The 12,492-nt window shown below is 38.9% G+C and overlaps 1 protein-coding gene across 1 annotated transcript in view; it reads left to right on the forward strand.

The window, feature by feature from the left end:
- Window positions 1-12,492, forward strand: part of LOC307058416 (cytochrome P450 2C18-like) — a gene marked incomplete at both ends in the record, with an annotated part of 56,118 nt that overhangs the window by 2,723 nt on the left and 40,903 nt on the right. The window contains 3 exon segments of the mRNA XM_079711865.1: window positions 5,345-5,526; window positions 12,301-12,402; window positions 12,406-12,463. Coding sequence (XP_079567991.1) covers window positions 5,345-5,526; window positions 12,301-12,402; window positions 12,406-12,463 — 342 coding nt within the window.

The raw sequence follows: 12,492 nt of genomic DNA on the forward strand, positions 1-12,492 counted from the left end.
CTCAACCACTGCGCCACCAGGGAAGCCCGATCATTATTATTTTAAAGTAATTGTCTATTATTGGATAAGTGTTGGATATATAGCACTGTCTCCTATATGGGTCTTTGTAAGTCTCTGATTTGCTTCTTGGGATACATTTCTGTAAGTCTGAAGGTGTGAACATTTTCTAGGCTTTTGATAAATATTGTCTAGGAATGATTTGCCCATTTTAACAACATTTACCCATTTACCTAGCAGTGCGTGTGTGTTAATTTGTTCAACCAATTTTGTTAAATCTGGAGTTGTAAATATATGTAAGGCTTTTAATGCATATTGTCTAGGAATAATTTGTGTATATATCTATACCTCCACAAAACTAGAACAGCACTTACCTACTTGAACCAAGTAGTGTGCTTATGTATTCATTTATTCATTCATTCATTTTTTTATTTTTTCAATTCATTTGTGTGTGACTGTGTGTGCGCATTTTCTTGTCATGTCAATGTGTTTCTTACTGAAAGTGATAGTAAAAAAAAAAAGTGTTTAAAACCCTGATCATATTGTTACTGAGTACCAAAATTCCTACCAGAGTTGTTACATATTCCTCTGTTCAGGGACCCTGGAGAACAAGAAGTCTCCTGGCTTCATTTTACTGATAAGGAAACTAAGGCTAGAGAAGAAAGCAATCTTCCCAAAGATGACAGGGCAGAAGCCAGACTCAGAACCAAGATCTGTTGGATTCCTATACTGAATCCTTTCCATTCTACCATCCTACATAAATGAGCCAGGCATCTACCAAGGGGTGTCTCTGATTAGGTTAGTGATCAAGGCAGGAACTAGGAGAGTAAAGAAAATGAATGAAGACAATTGGAAATATTGGGGCCTCATATAAAGTGGTGAGGACATACCCCTTCTAAAATTACTGATGTTAAAAATTTAAAAACAAGATTTCTGTGGCTAGTAAGGAGTTTATAACATTGGTCTAAGGCCTTTTTATGGAATAAACAAGCAGTTCCCCACAAGGGCTGAAATTCTATGACATTTATTGAAATACTTTTAGCAAAAAAGCCTTTCTTTCTGTGAATAACTTTGTGATCTCTTCATCAGATTACTTAGGTTGAATGAAGCTAAGAGCATCAGCATAGGCTTGAGCAGCCTTAATTTGAGGTGTTGGGATAGTAAAGTGCTGGTGTACCAGTTGATTCCAGAAAAGAGCGACTTAGATCAGGACAGGGCCCTGCAGTGGGGACTCTCATGATGATGGACTGAGACAGAAATCATAGGAGCAGTTCACAAGGTTACCTAGGAGCAATCTGTCTTGTTGCAAACTTTGTCTAAGTAATGATAAAGATAACGTACCTTGGGGCATGTTCATTAACCACTCTGCTCTACAGAATCCACATCATCTGTTCTCGCTATTACTGTATCTATCACCCATTACTTTGTTTAATAATATGTCTTGATTTCTGGTAGAGTAAAACCCCTTCTCCGCTTTCTCGTTCTACCCCCTCTCCATTCCCCTCAACTGTATCCTCCTTCACCTTTTCCCTCCTGCTCCTCCTATTACTGGGATTTGCATTTCCCACATACATTTCCTTTCCTTTACGAAAAGGAAAAAAAGCTTGTTGGGGCTTTGAGATTGCACTGAATCTACTGATCAGTTAGAAGAGAATTAGCATCTACACAATATTGGCTCTTCCAATCAGTGGACTTGGTATAGAGCCCTATACTTATTTAGATTTTCTGTCATGCCTCTCAATAAAGTGTTATCATTTTCTCCAGAGAATTTTTTCATGTAATGTGTTAGATTTATTACGTACATGATTTTTTGTTATTATAAGTGATAATTAAAAATTTAATGTCCACTTGCCTCTGATATAAAAAGACAATACAGACAATTGCATCAAAAAGAATAAAATACCTAGGAATAAGTTTAATCAAGGAGGTAAAAGACTTGTACACTGAAAACTGTAAGACACTGATGAAGGAGACACAAATAAATGGAAGGATATCCCATGCTCATGGATTGGAAGAATTAATATTGTTAAAATGTTCACACTACTCAAAGCAATCTACAGATTCAATGCAATCCCCATCGCAATTCCAATGGCATTCTCCATAAAAATAGAACGAACAATCCTAAAATCTGTATGGAATTACAAAAGACCCCAAATAGCCAAAGCAATCTGAGAAAGAACAAAGCTAAAGGCATCACACTCCCTGATTTCAAACTATATTACAAAGCTACAGTAATCAAAACAGATATGTAGATCAATGGGACAGAATAGAGAGCCTAGAAGTAAACCCATGCTTATATGGTCAATTAATTACAACAAAGGAGCCAAAAATATACGATGGGGAAAGAACAGTGTCTTCAGTAAATGGTGTTGGAAAACTGGACAGCCATATGCAAACGAATGAAACTGAACCACTATCTTACAACATACACAAAATTAACTCAAGATGGATTAAAGGCTTTAATTTAAGACCTGAAACCATAAAACTCCTAAAAGAAAACATAGGTGGTAAGTTCCTTGACATTAGTCTTGGCAATAAAGTTTTGGATCTGACTCCAAAAGTAAAGGCAACAAAAGCAAAAATAAACAAGTGGGACTATATCAAACTAAAAAGCTTCTGCAAAGCAAAGGAAACTATCAACAAAATGAAAAGGCAACCTACTGAATGGGAGAAAATATTTGCAAATTATATATCTGTTAAGTGGTTAATCAAAAAAATATAAAGAACACATTCAACTCAATAGCAAAAAAAACCAAACAATGTGATTAAAAAATGGGCAGAGGATCTGAATAGACATTTTGCTAAAGAAGACATACAGATAGCCAATGGACACAAGAAAAGATGTTCTACATCACTAATCGACAGTGAAATGCAAGTCAAAACCATGAGGTTTCACTTCACACCTGTTAGAATGGCTATTATCAGAAAGTCAACAATAACAAGTGTTGATAAGGATGTGAAGAAAAGGGAACCCTTGTGCACTGTTGGTGGGAATGTAAATTGGTGCAGCCACTATGGAAAACAGTATGGAGGTTCCTCAAAAATGTAAAAATAGAACTACCATACAATGCAGCAATTACACTTCTGGGTATTAATCTTAAGAAAATGAACACACTAACTTGAAAAAACAGGTGCACCCCATGTTCACTGCAGCATTATTTACAATAGCCAAGATATGGAAACAACCTAAATGTCCACTGAAGGATGAATGGATAAAGAAAATGTGGTCTATGTATGCAAGAGATTACTATTTGGCCATAAAAAAAGAATGAAATCTTGCCATTTGCAACAACTTGGATGGACCCTGAGGGTATTACGCCAAGTGAAATAAGTCAGACAGAGAAAGACAAATGCCATATAATCTCATTTATATGTGGAATCTAAAAAAGAAAACAACAAAAAAAAACCCCAAACAACTAAGCTCCTAGATACAGAGAACAGTTTGGTGGTTACCAGAGGTGGGGGCTCAGGTAGGGCAAAATGTGTGAAGTGGTCAAAGGGTACAAACCTTAAGTTATAAAATAAAAAAGTCATGGGGATGTATTGTACAGCATGGTAACTATACATGCCGCGGAGAAACTAAGCCCGTGCGCTACAGCTACTGAAGCCTGTGCGCCTAGAGCCCGTGCTCCGCAACAAGAGAAGCCACCGCACTCAGAAGCCCGCGCACCGCAACGAAGAGTAGCCCCCGCTCGCTGCAACTAGAGAAAGCCCACGCGCAGCAACGAAGACCCAACGCAGCCAAAAATAAATGAAATTATTTTAAAAAATAACAATAATACTGTATTGCATATCTGAAAGCTGCTAAGAGAGTAAGTCTTTAAGTTTTCGTTATGGGGAAAAAAATTCTGTAACTATGTATGGGGACGAATGTTAACTAGACTTATTGTGGGGATCATTTTGCAATATATACAAATACCAAATCATTATGTTGTATACCGGAAACTAATATAATGTTGTATGTCAACATACCTAAAAAATACAATATAGAAACATAATTTCTTTTTTATTTATTTATTTATTTTAATTACAAATTTTTTTTTAGTGATCTAGTAATGTATATAATTCCAGTGACATTTAGATCCTCATGACCACTAAGTGCTGTTTCCTGTTCAGGTCTGCATGTTGCATTGGTTCTGGGCCATGAGTCTGTTCAGTGAAGTCTCTGCCTTCCATCTTCCACTGAATCCACACCTTCTGTTTTGTCAAAATCTCCCTTCCTTGCTGTGCATACTTCATTCCATTATTTCTGACAATGACAGAACAAAGAAAGCAACCAAAGCAGGTGTATCTGGAGGTGACTGGGAGGTGGGGGAAGTCATGGTTTCTCAAGCTCTGCCCCCTGAGATTAGCCTTTCCCTTAGTTACCTGAGCAAGTGTCACCTCTGCAGTGATGGAGGGGGAGAATCCCTATCTTTTATGTCTTGAAAACCCACGACCCTTTTATCCTTGCAGTCAAGTAACGAACATCTATTTAGTGTGAAACTTGTTATTCTGTAGACATTCACGGGGTGTACGTTCAGAGAAACTAATGTTTTGGGGGTTTGGTTTTGTTTTCCTAAAATTGTTCGTGAGGCAGCTGTGGTGTAAGCCACAGTGTACCACAATGGGCATTAGAGGATATCATTTCAAATCCCAGTTTTGTCATTTATTAGCTATTTGACACTGGCCAGACCTCCTGTTCTCTGAATTTCCCTTTCCCCATCTGAAAAATAAAAATTAAAAATTTCTCCTTCTAGTGTTTTTTCTGAGGGGAGGGGGAAAGTTAAATGGTAAAATATGTGTAAATTTACTTAGCTATTTCCTTGATACATGTTTGGACCTTCAAAATGTATGAGTTATGTTAGCTGGTTTATGTTTGGGAAGCTATAATGTTAGTATGGTACACTAAAATATTTCAAAAGGTTTTCATTTTCAAGGACAAAGTATATTAGTGTTTGATAAAGCATCAAAGGATAAACTTTTTTTTTTTTTTAACATACAAGGACTGCCCTCAAAGTCATAAATTCTTAACTGGTTACTAATCTGAGAATCCAGAATGTTGAGCAATTTTTTGATCAAATCATTTACTTCACTGGTTGTCAACCACCTGGAGTGTTTAAAAAAAATTACCAGTACCTGGGCTCCACCCCAGGCCTCTTAAACTGGAATGCCCAGGTGGGGCATTGAAAAAAAGGGCAAGAGCAAAGAACACCATATTTTAATTATCACAAGGCTAAAGTTCCTTCAAAAGAGAAATTAAAGTAGACCTAGCTGCTTGTTCACTTTACGAGTCAGAGGCACAAGCTGAATTAGCAGGGACTGTTACAAAAGCTTTAGATTTCAGGTTCACAGCTGTCTGAGTAAGAAGAGAAGGTTCCAGTGGATCCGGCTGTGGTCCTGGGGCTCTGTCTCTCCTGTCTGCTTCTCCTCTCACTCTGGAAACAGAGCTCTGGGAAAGGGCAGCTCCCGACTGGCCCCACTCCTCTCCCAATTCTTGGAAATATCCTACAGTTAGATGTTAAGGATATCGGCAAATCCTTAACCAATGTAAGTAGGTTTTATATTCCTCCAGTGGCTTGCAAAGGGAAAGTAAATGAACATCTACTTTTTTTTTTTTTTTTCGGTACGCGGGCCTCTCACCGTTGTGGCCTCTCCCGTTGCGGAGCACAGGCTCCGCACGCGCAGGCTCAGCGGCCATGGCTCATGGGCCCAGCTGCTCCGCGGTTGTGGGATCTTCCCAGACCGGGGCATGAACCCGTGTCCCCTGCATCGGCAGGCGGACTCTCAACCACTGTGCCACCAGGGAAGCCCATGAACATCTACTTTTAAATAAAATACCTTTATTAAAATATATTAAAATACATTACAATATATTAAAATAAAATTATTAAAAGATATTATTTTAAGGCAAACACTCCCTTGGAGTATTACTTTTGGTCTGTCATTGTCAATAATAGTGGAATGCATTTTGTGAGTAGAGAAACATTTAGGTCTTTGTATGGTTGAATCAAAATAATAACGTGACAAAAGACTGAAGTGTTTCTTCCCTTTGTTTCACCACCATTTGCTATGATTTTTGGCTGAAGGTAAATGGTAAGGGAAATGTTTTGTGATTAGAGATTTCATTCAAGAAGTCATCTATTATATAAACTGTGTTTTGTTCAGAATAGCTATGAAAATTGAACTCCTGTGAAGAAGCAAATTATGCCTGATGTTAAGGAAATAGCTTGAGAGCAGGACAAGTATAAGTGAATGAAAGAAAAAAGTAATTAGAGCCATCTGGGTAGTAATAAAATCCTTTTGGATTCTGCACAAAGCTGCTGTCTGCGGCCAAGAATGATGCAGGATGGAAGAAACTGTTCTTCCATGAGCTGCTGCATGTCCTGGCACTGCCTTTGTGATGCTTGCTCTCTTTCTGTTAGTAATAGTAGCAGATCTTAAACTGGGCTGGGCATTTGAATCATCTAGGGTGGTTTTAAAATATATAGATTGCTAGTATTTATCACTACTGAGTCAGAATTCCCATGGGATGAGCTTTACAGGTGATTCTGAAGCAGTCAACTGGATATTGGTTCCAAGGTAGGCACTGGGGACTGATAAATTTCTTAGGCATCAGAGGTCAACTAAGCTGTGTTGAAATTTGGGTCTTCTCCTTAATAGACATTCTCCAAAGACACACAGATGGCCAGTAGGCACATGAAAAGATGCTCAACATCACCAATTATTAGAGAAGTGCAAATCAAAACTACAATGAGGTACCACCTCACATCGGTCAGAATGGCCATCATTAAAAAGTCTACAAATAACAAATGCTGGAGAGAGTGTGGAGAAAAGAGAACCCTCTTGCACTGTTGGTAGGAATGTAAGTTGGTGCAGCTACTAAGAAAAACAGTACGGAGGTTCCTCAGAAAACTAAAAATAGAATTACCATATGATCCGGCAATCCCATTCCTGGGCATATACCCAGACAAAACTATAGTTCAAAAAGATACATGCACCCCTATGTTCACAGCAGCACTATTCACAATAGCCAAAACATGGAAACAACCTAAATGTCCATCAACAGATGAATGGATAAAGATGTGGTACATATATACAATGGAATATTACTCAGCCATAAAAAAGAACAAAATAATGCCATCTGCAGCAACATGGATGCAACTAGAGATTATCCTACTAAGTGAAGTAAGTCAGAAAGAGAAAGACAAACACCATATGTTATCACTTATTTGTGGAATCTAAAATATGGCACAAATGAACCTATCTACAAAACGGAAACAGACTCACAGACACAGAGATCAGCCTTCTGGTTGCCAAGGGGGAGCTGGAGGGAGGGAGAGGGATGGACTGGGAGTTTGGGGTTGGTAGATGCAAACTATTACATTTAGAATGGATATATAACAAGGTCCTACCATATAGCACAGGGAACAATATCCAATCTCCTGGGATAAACCATAATGGAAAAGAATATTAAAAAAAAGTATATACGTGTAAAAGTGAGTCACTGTGCTGTACAGCAGAGATTGGCACACCATTATAGTTGAAGTAAATCAACTATACTTCAATTAAAAAAAATTGGGGTCTTCTATTTATTAACTGTGAGACACTGGAAATAAACAGGAAAGGCTTTGAACCTTAATCTCTTTATCTATAAAACAGGGTAAATAACCCTAGCTCAAAGTTTTGATATGATGATTAGTAATAATCTGAGTACCAAGTACCGAGGCCATGGCCCGGCACATCAGAGGTGATATAATAATCACCATGATATTTAGTCTTTTAAAACATTTTTATTGAAGTATAGTTGATTTACAATATTGCGTTAGTTTCAGGTGTACAGCATAATGATTCAGTTTGTTTGTTTGTTTTTGCAGATTATATTCCATTACGTGTTATCACAAGATATTTTTTAAATGAAAATAATGTGGAGCTTTATTATTTAAAGAAAAACATTTGGACACACACACATACTCCTAAAGGCTTTCAGGGGGTTGGGAGTGAGGTTTAGAACATAAACATTTTACTAAAACTCTCCAGGTTCTTGATATGAACTACATGATAAATTTGAAGATCAATTATATATTGTAGATACTAAAATTTTTAAAGTCATGACATTTATGAAGGACTATTGGCAGGAACAATATGGATATGTCCATTACCTTTAGCTAATGGTACCCATTTACTAAGAAACAATAGGCTCAGCAACTCATCTCAAACATAAAAAACCAGATTCAGTCTGATATGATACGGTACTACTTTGAATCTGTTAGTAGTACCATCTTCGTAGAATACATGCTTCCAAGATGTTTGTTAGCACACTTTAAAATTACCCTGCCATCATTAGACATCAATTTTGAAATCATAGCAATCCGTGACTTACTTATTTCAGGTAGGTCAGATGATGACCATTCTATTCTAGCTTTCTGAATTTGTAAGGAGGAAAACACCTCGTCATGCACCTTTCCCCAGCACATCACATTTCAAGTTGAAAATGTGACCTGCTACAGTAATGCACTTGCTAGTACTACACACCTTGTACAAAGAAAAACAGAGGCAAGACAGGTATGGAAAGAGAAAAACTTCTTTTGTTGGCCCTCAAACTGAGTGAAGTTTTGAAATGTAGAGATGATCTCTGACATTTATAATGGATACCTGTATGTTCATTTTTACTATGTAAATAAAATTGCTGCTATGAAGTGACATTAAAGTTTGTCAATGAATGAATTCTTCCTAACTTTACTCCCAGATGAAGGTTTGGATAAACTATGGCTTTCTAACATTTAAATCTACTTTGGAACATAGCAATACAGCTTATACTGTACGAAAGTTTTATGACTTTTTTTCCCTATTAGATTTTTCCTAATTGACTCGAGCATTATTACATCTCCATTTTTGCATATGAAGATAGTGACTTGCTCCAAGTAATCCCCAGGTAGTAAATGGCTAGAATTTGAACTCTAAAGCCATGCTTTGCTGCCTGTAAGATTTTCTAGGACAAATCTGATTGTAAACCATTTTGTGTTTGTGTTTCACTTGATCCTCAGGGGAAACAGGGGTGCTATTACCTTGATTTTTCAGATTTTAGAAACATTTCTGGAGGATCAAATTGCCTAGTGAATGTAGAGCTTAATTTAACTAAGTCTTGATTCCAAATACTTTAAATTTGACCTGAAATTCCTTTATCCCTTTTATCTTTTGATATACTCATATGATTATCCTCTGTTTTATCTTGTTGGTTACTTAACTTTTCAGTTCATCTCAAGTTGCAATCTGCCTGAGGGCAGAAATTGAAACTTTAAAAACTAAAAGCTTATAAATTTATAAAACATTGATACCTTTTTTACTAAGTAAAAAATAAAAATAAAAAAATAAACAAGGCTGTGAGTAAATTTAATTCTATGGAACACAGGCAAGGGACTGGAAAACTGAATTAGAAACTTCCTGTAAAGTTAAGTACTGATTTTTGTTCTTTTTTTTTTCCAAAGGTAACTATTTCTACTGTAATTTCTAATGTCAAATATGGCTTCCTCTAACTTTTCTCCTTTTTAAAGAACTGTACTAGCTTCCTTAACAACAAAAAAATCCAGTGAGATATTCACCTGATATAAAAGTACCCACAATTTCTTTTTTTTTTTTCGGCCATGCTGCACGGCATGTGGGATCTTAGTTCCCCAACCAGGGATGGAACCCGTGTCCCCTGCAGGGTAAGCACGGAGCCTTAACCACTGGACCGCCAGGGAAGTCCCCCCCTTACAATTTCTTATACTACCTCTTTTTCATTGTTCTTCCTTGTCTTCAAAAGAACAAGAAGGACAGGATAGGAAAGATAGCATTTAGTTTTTCATGGAGAATAATTATGAAAAGAGATTAACCCCAGAAATCATGCCTTTCTGTGGTAGCCCTTAATGTTTAAGGACCAGGAAATAAAATATCCCACTATTACACAAACAGAACCAACTTATATAAATAATGAAATCACTCACGCTGTGAGGCCTCGAGTATACTCCATTCTCTGTTGTTTGATTTGCATAAGCGAAGATTATACGTTCGTATGTCTTGAGAATGAATGATGGATAAATTTGAACCACCAGAAGGATTTTTCATCATAGCTGAAGCCATTTTATAATGTAGAAATCCCTTTTTCCTATTTTAAGTAACGAAAGTCCATTCTTAAGAATATGTTGTCCAACAACTAAAACACTCTCAGGATCCGTTACTTGCCTGTGATTTATACTGACTCCGCCTTCCGTTATCATCCGATACCCTCGAGGACCGTCTGAAACGGCGTTTGCTTTGCAGCATGTATTATCCAGGACGCTTGTTCCGGGGTTCACCTGGTATAAAAACTCGGCCAAACTCACACCACCGGGGTCTTCAGCCAAGTCTGCACGCTGGGCCGGTTCAGCAGCGTGCCCGCGCGGAAGTGGCCGCCCGCTGCCGCTAGGAAGCCCACCAGGTGCTGCTTCTGATACCACGCCGAGCTGTCCAGCACCGCACAGCTGTCCCGCGTCCGCCCGTTAGTGAGCAGCTGCCGGTGATCAGCAGCCTAGAGCCCCCGACGCAGGGCGCGCACGTTGTTTTGCATGTGCTTTGCGTGCAGCGCCTTGTGCGCCCAGGTACAGCCACTCCGGTCTCCCAGGCGCGCGGTGGCATCTCCCACCGACGCGCTCGCTTTGTGGCCCAGTCGGTGGAAGTGAAACAGGCCCGACAGTGCCAGCAGATACCCCAAAGGAAGCGAGTCATGGGGTCGAAGGTGCAGTAGATGGTCTGGGGAAAGTTGCCGGCCATACCACCGTCCAAGAGCTCTGGGAGCCCTGTCTTCGTGCCCCTCCCTGGGAAGAACTCCTTGAACAGACCCGGAGCCTTCGGCACCTCCAGCAACCCCCGAGCGCCCGAGTTGGCCTCACGCAGTACCAGGGGAAGACTCTTGACCCGCCTGTGGTACCAAACAACCACCTCGGGAAGTGCACCGCGATTTGGGCGCCGCCATCTTCCTTCCCGGTGACCTAGTACAAGAAAGTGAGTATAATTCCCCGTGCTATACAGTAAATCCTTGTTGCTTATCTAGTTTATGTATATTAGTTTGTATCTGTTAATTCCATAGCCCTAATTTGTCCCCCCGCCTTAGTAACCATACATTTGTTTTCTATGTGAGTCTTTTTCTCTTTTGTATATAAATTCATTTGTATTATTATTATTATTATTATCATTATCATTATTATTATTATTATTATTATTTTTGCGGTACGTGGGCCTCTCACTGTTGTGGCCTCTCCCGTTGCGGAGCACAGGCTCCGGACGCGCAGGCTCAGCGGCCACGGCTCACGGGCCCAGCCGCTCCGCGGCATGTGGGATCTTCCCGGACCGGGGCACGAACCCGTGTCCCCTGAATCGGCAGGCGGACTCTCAACCACTGCACCACCTGGGAAGCCCTGTATTATTTTTTAGAGTTGACATATAAGTGATATGATGTAGTATTTTTCTTTCTCTGACTTATTTCACTAAGCATATTATCCTGTAGGCCCATCCAGGTTGCTACAAATGGCAACATTTCACTTTTTAAAAAAAAATTATTTTTTTATTGGTCTTTTTTTTAATGGCTGAGTAATATTCCGTTGTATAAATACACCACATCTTTTTAAGCCAGTTGTCTGTTGATGGGCACTTGGGTTGCTTCCATGACTTGGCTATTGTAAATAGTGCTGCTGTGAACATTGGGGTGCATTATCTTTTTGAATTAGAGGTTTTGTTTTTTCTGGGTAAATACCCAGGAATGGAATTGCTGGATCATATAGTAACTCTATTTTTAGTTTTTAAAGGAGTCGCCCTACTGTTCTCCATAGTGGCTGCACGAATTTACATTCCTGCAGCCAGTGTAGGAGGGTTCCCTTTTCTGCACACCCCCTTCAGCATTTATTATTTGTAGACTTTTTGATGATAACCATTTTGACTGGTGTGAGGTGGTACCTCATCGTGGTTTTGATTTGCATTTCTCTAATAGGTAGTGATGTTGAGCAGCTTTTTATATGCCTGTTGGCCATCTGTATGTTGTCTTTGGAGAAATGTCTATTTAGGGCTTCTGCTTTATTATGTTGAGATATGTTCCCTCTACAACCACTTTGGTGAGAGTTTTTTTTTTTTTTATCATGAATGGATGTTGAATTATCATCATACATATATAAGATCCAGAAATGTTTGAAGTTATGTGTGGCAGAATAAAAACGTCAACAACATGATGTTGATAACAATCTTAATCATGAGCAAAATAGACCAAATTGTGACTTCTTTTGCTAATATTTGCATTTTCTTTACATTTTCCAGCTCTCAAAAGCGTATGGCCCTGTGTTCACTGGGTATTTTGGCTTGAAGCCCACCATTGTGTTGCATGGTAATGAAGCAGTGAAAGAAGCCCTGATTGATCTGTGAGAAGAGTTTTCTGGAAGAGGCAGTCTCCCTGTGTCTCAAAGAGTTAATAAAGGACATGGTAGGTGTGCATGTGCACATGTTCTGCAT

Source organism: Hyperoodon ampullatus (assembly GCF_949752795.1).
Source record: "Hyperoodon ampullatus genome assembly, chromosome: 1".
NCBI lineage: Eukaryota > Metazoa > Chordata > Mammalia > Artiodactyla > Ziphiidae > Hyperoodon > Hyperoodon ampullatus.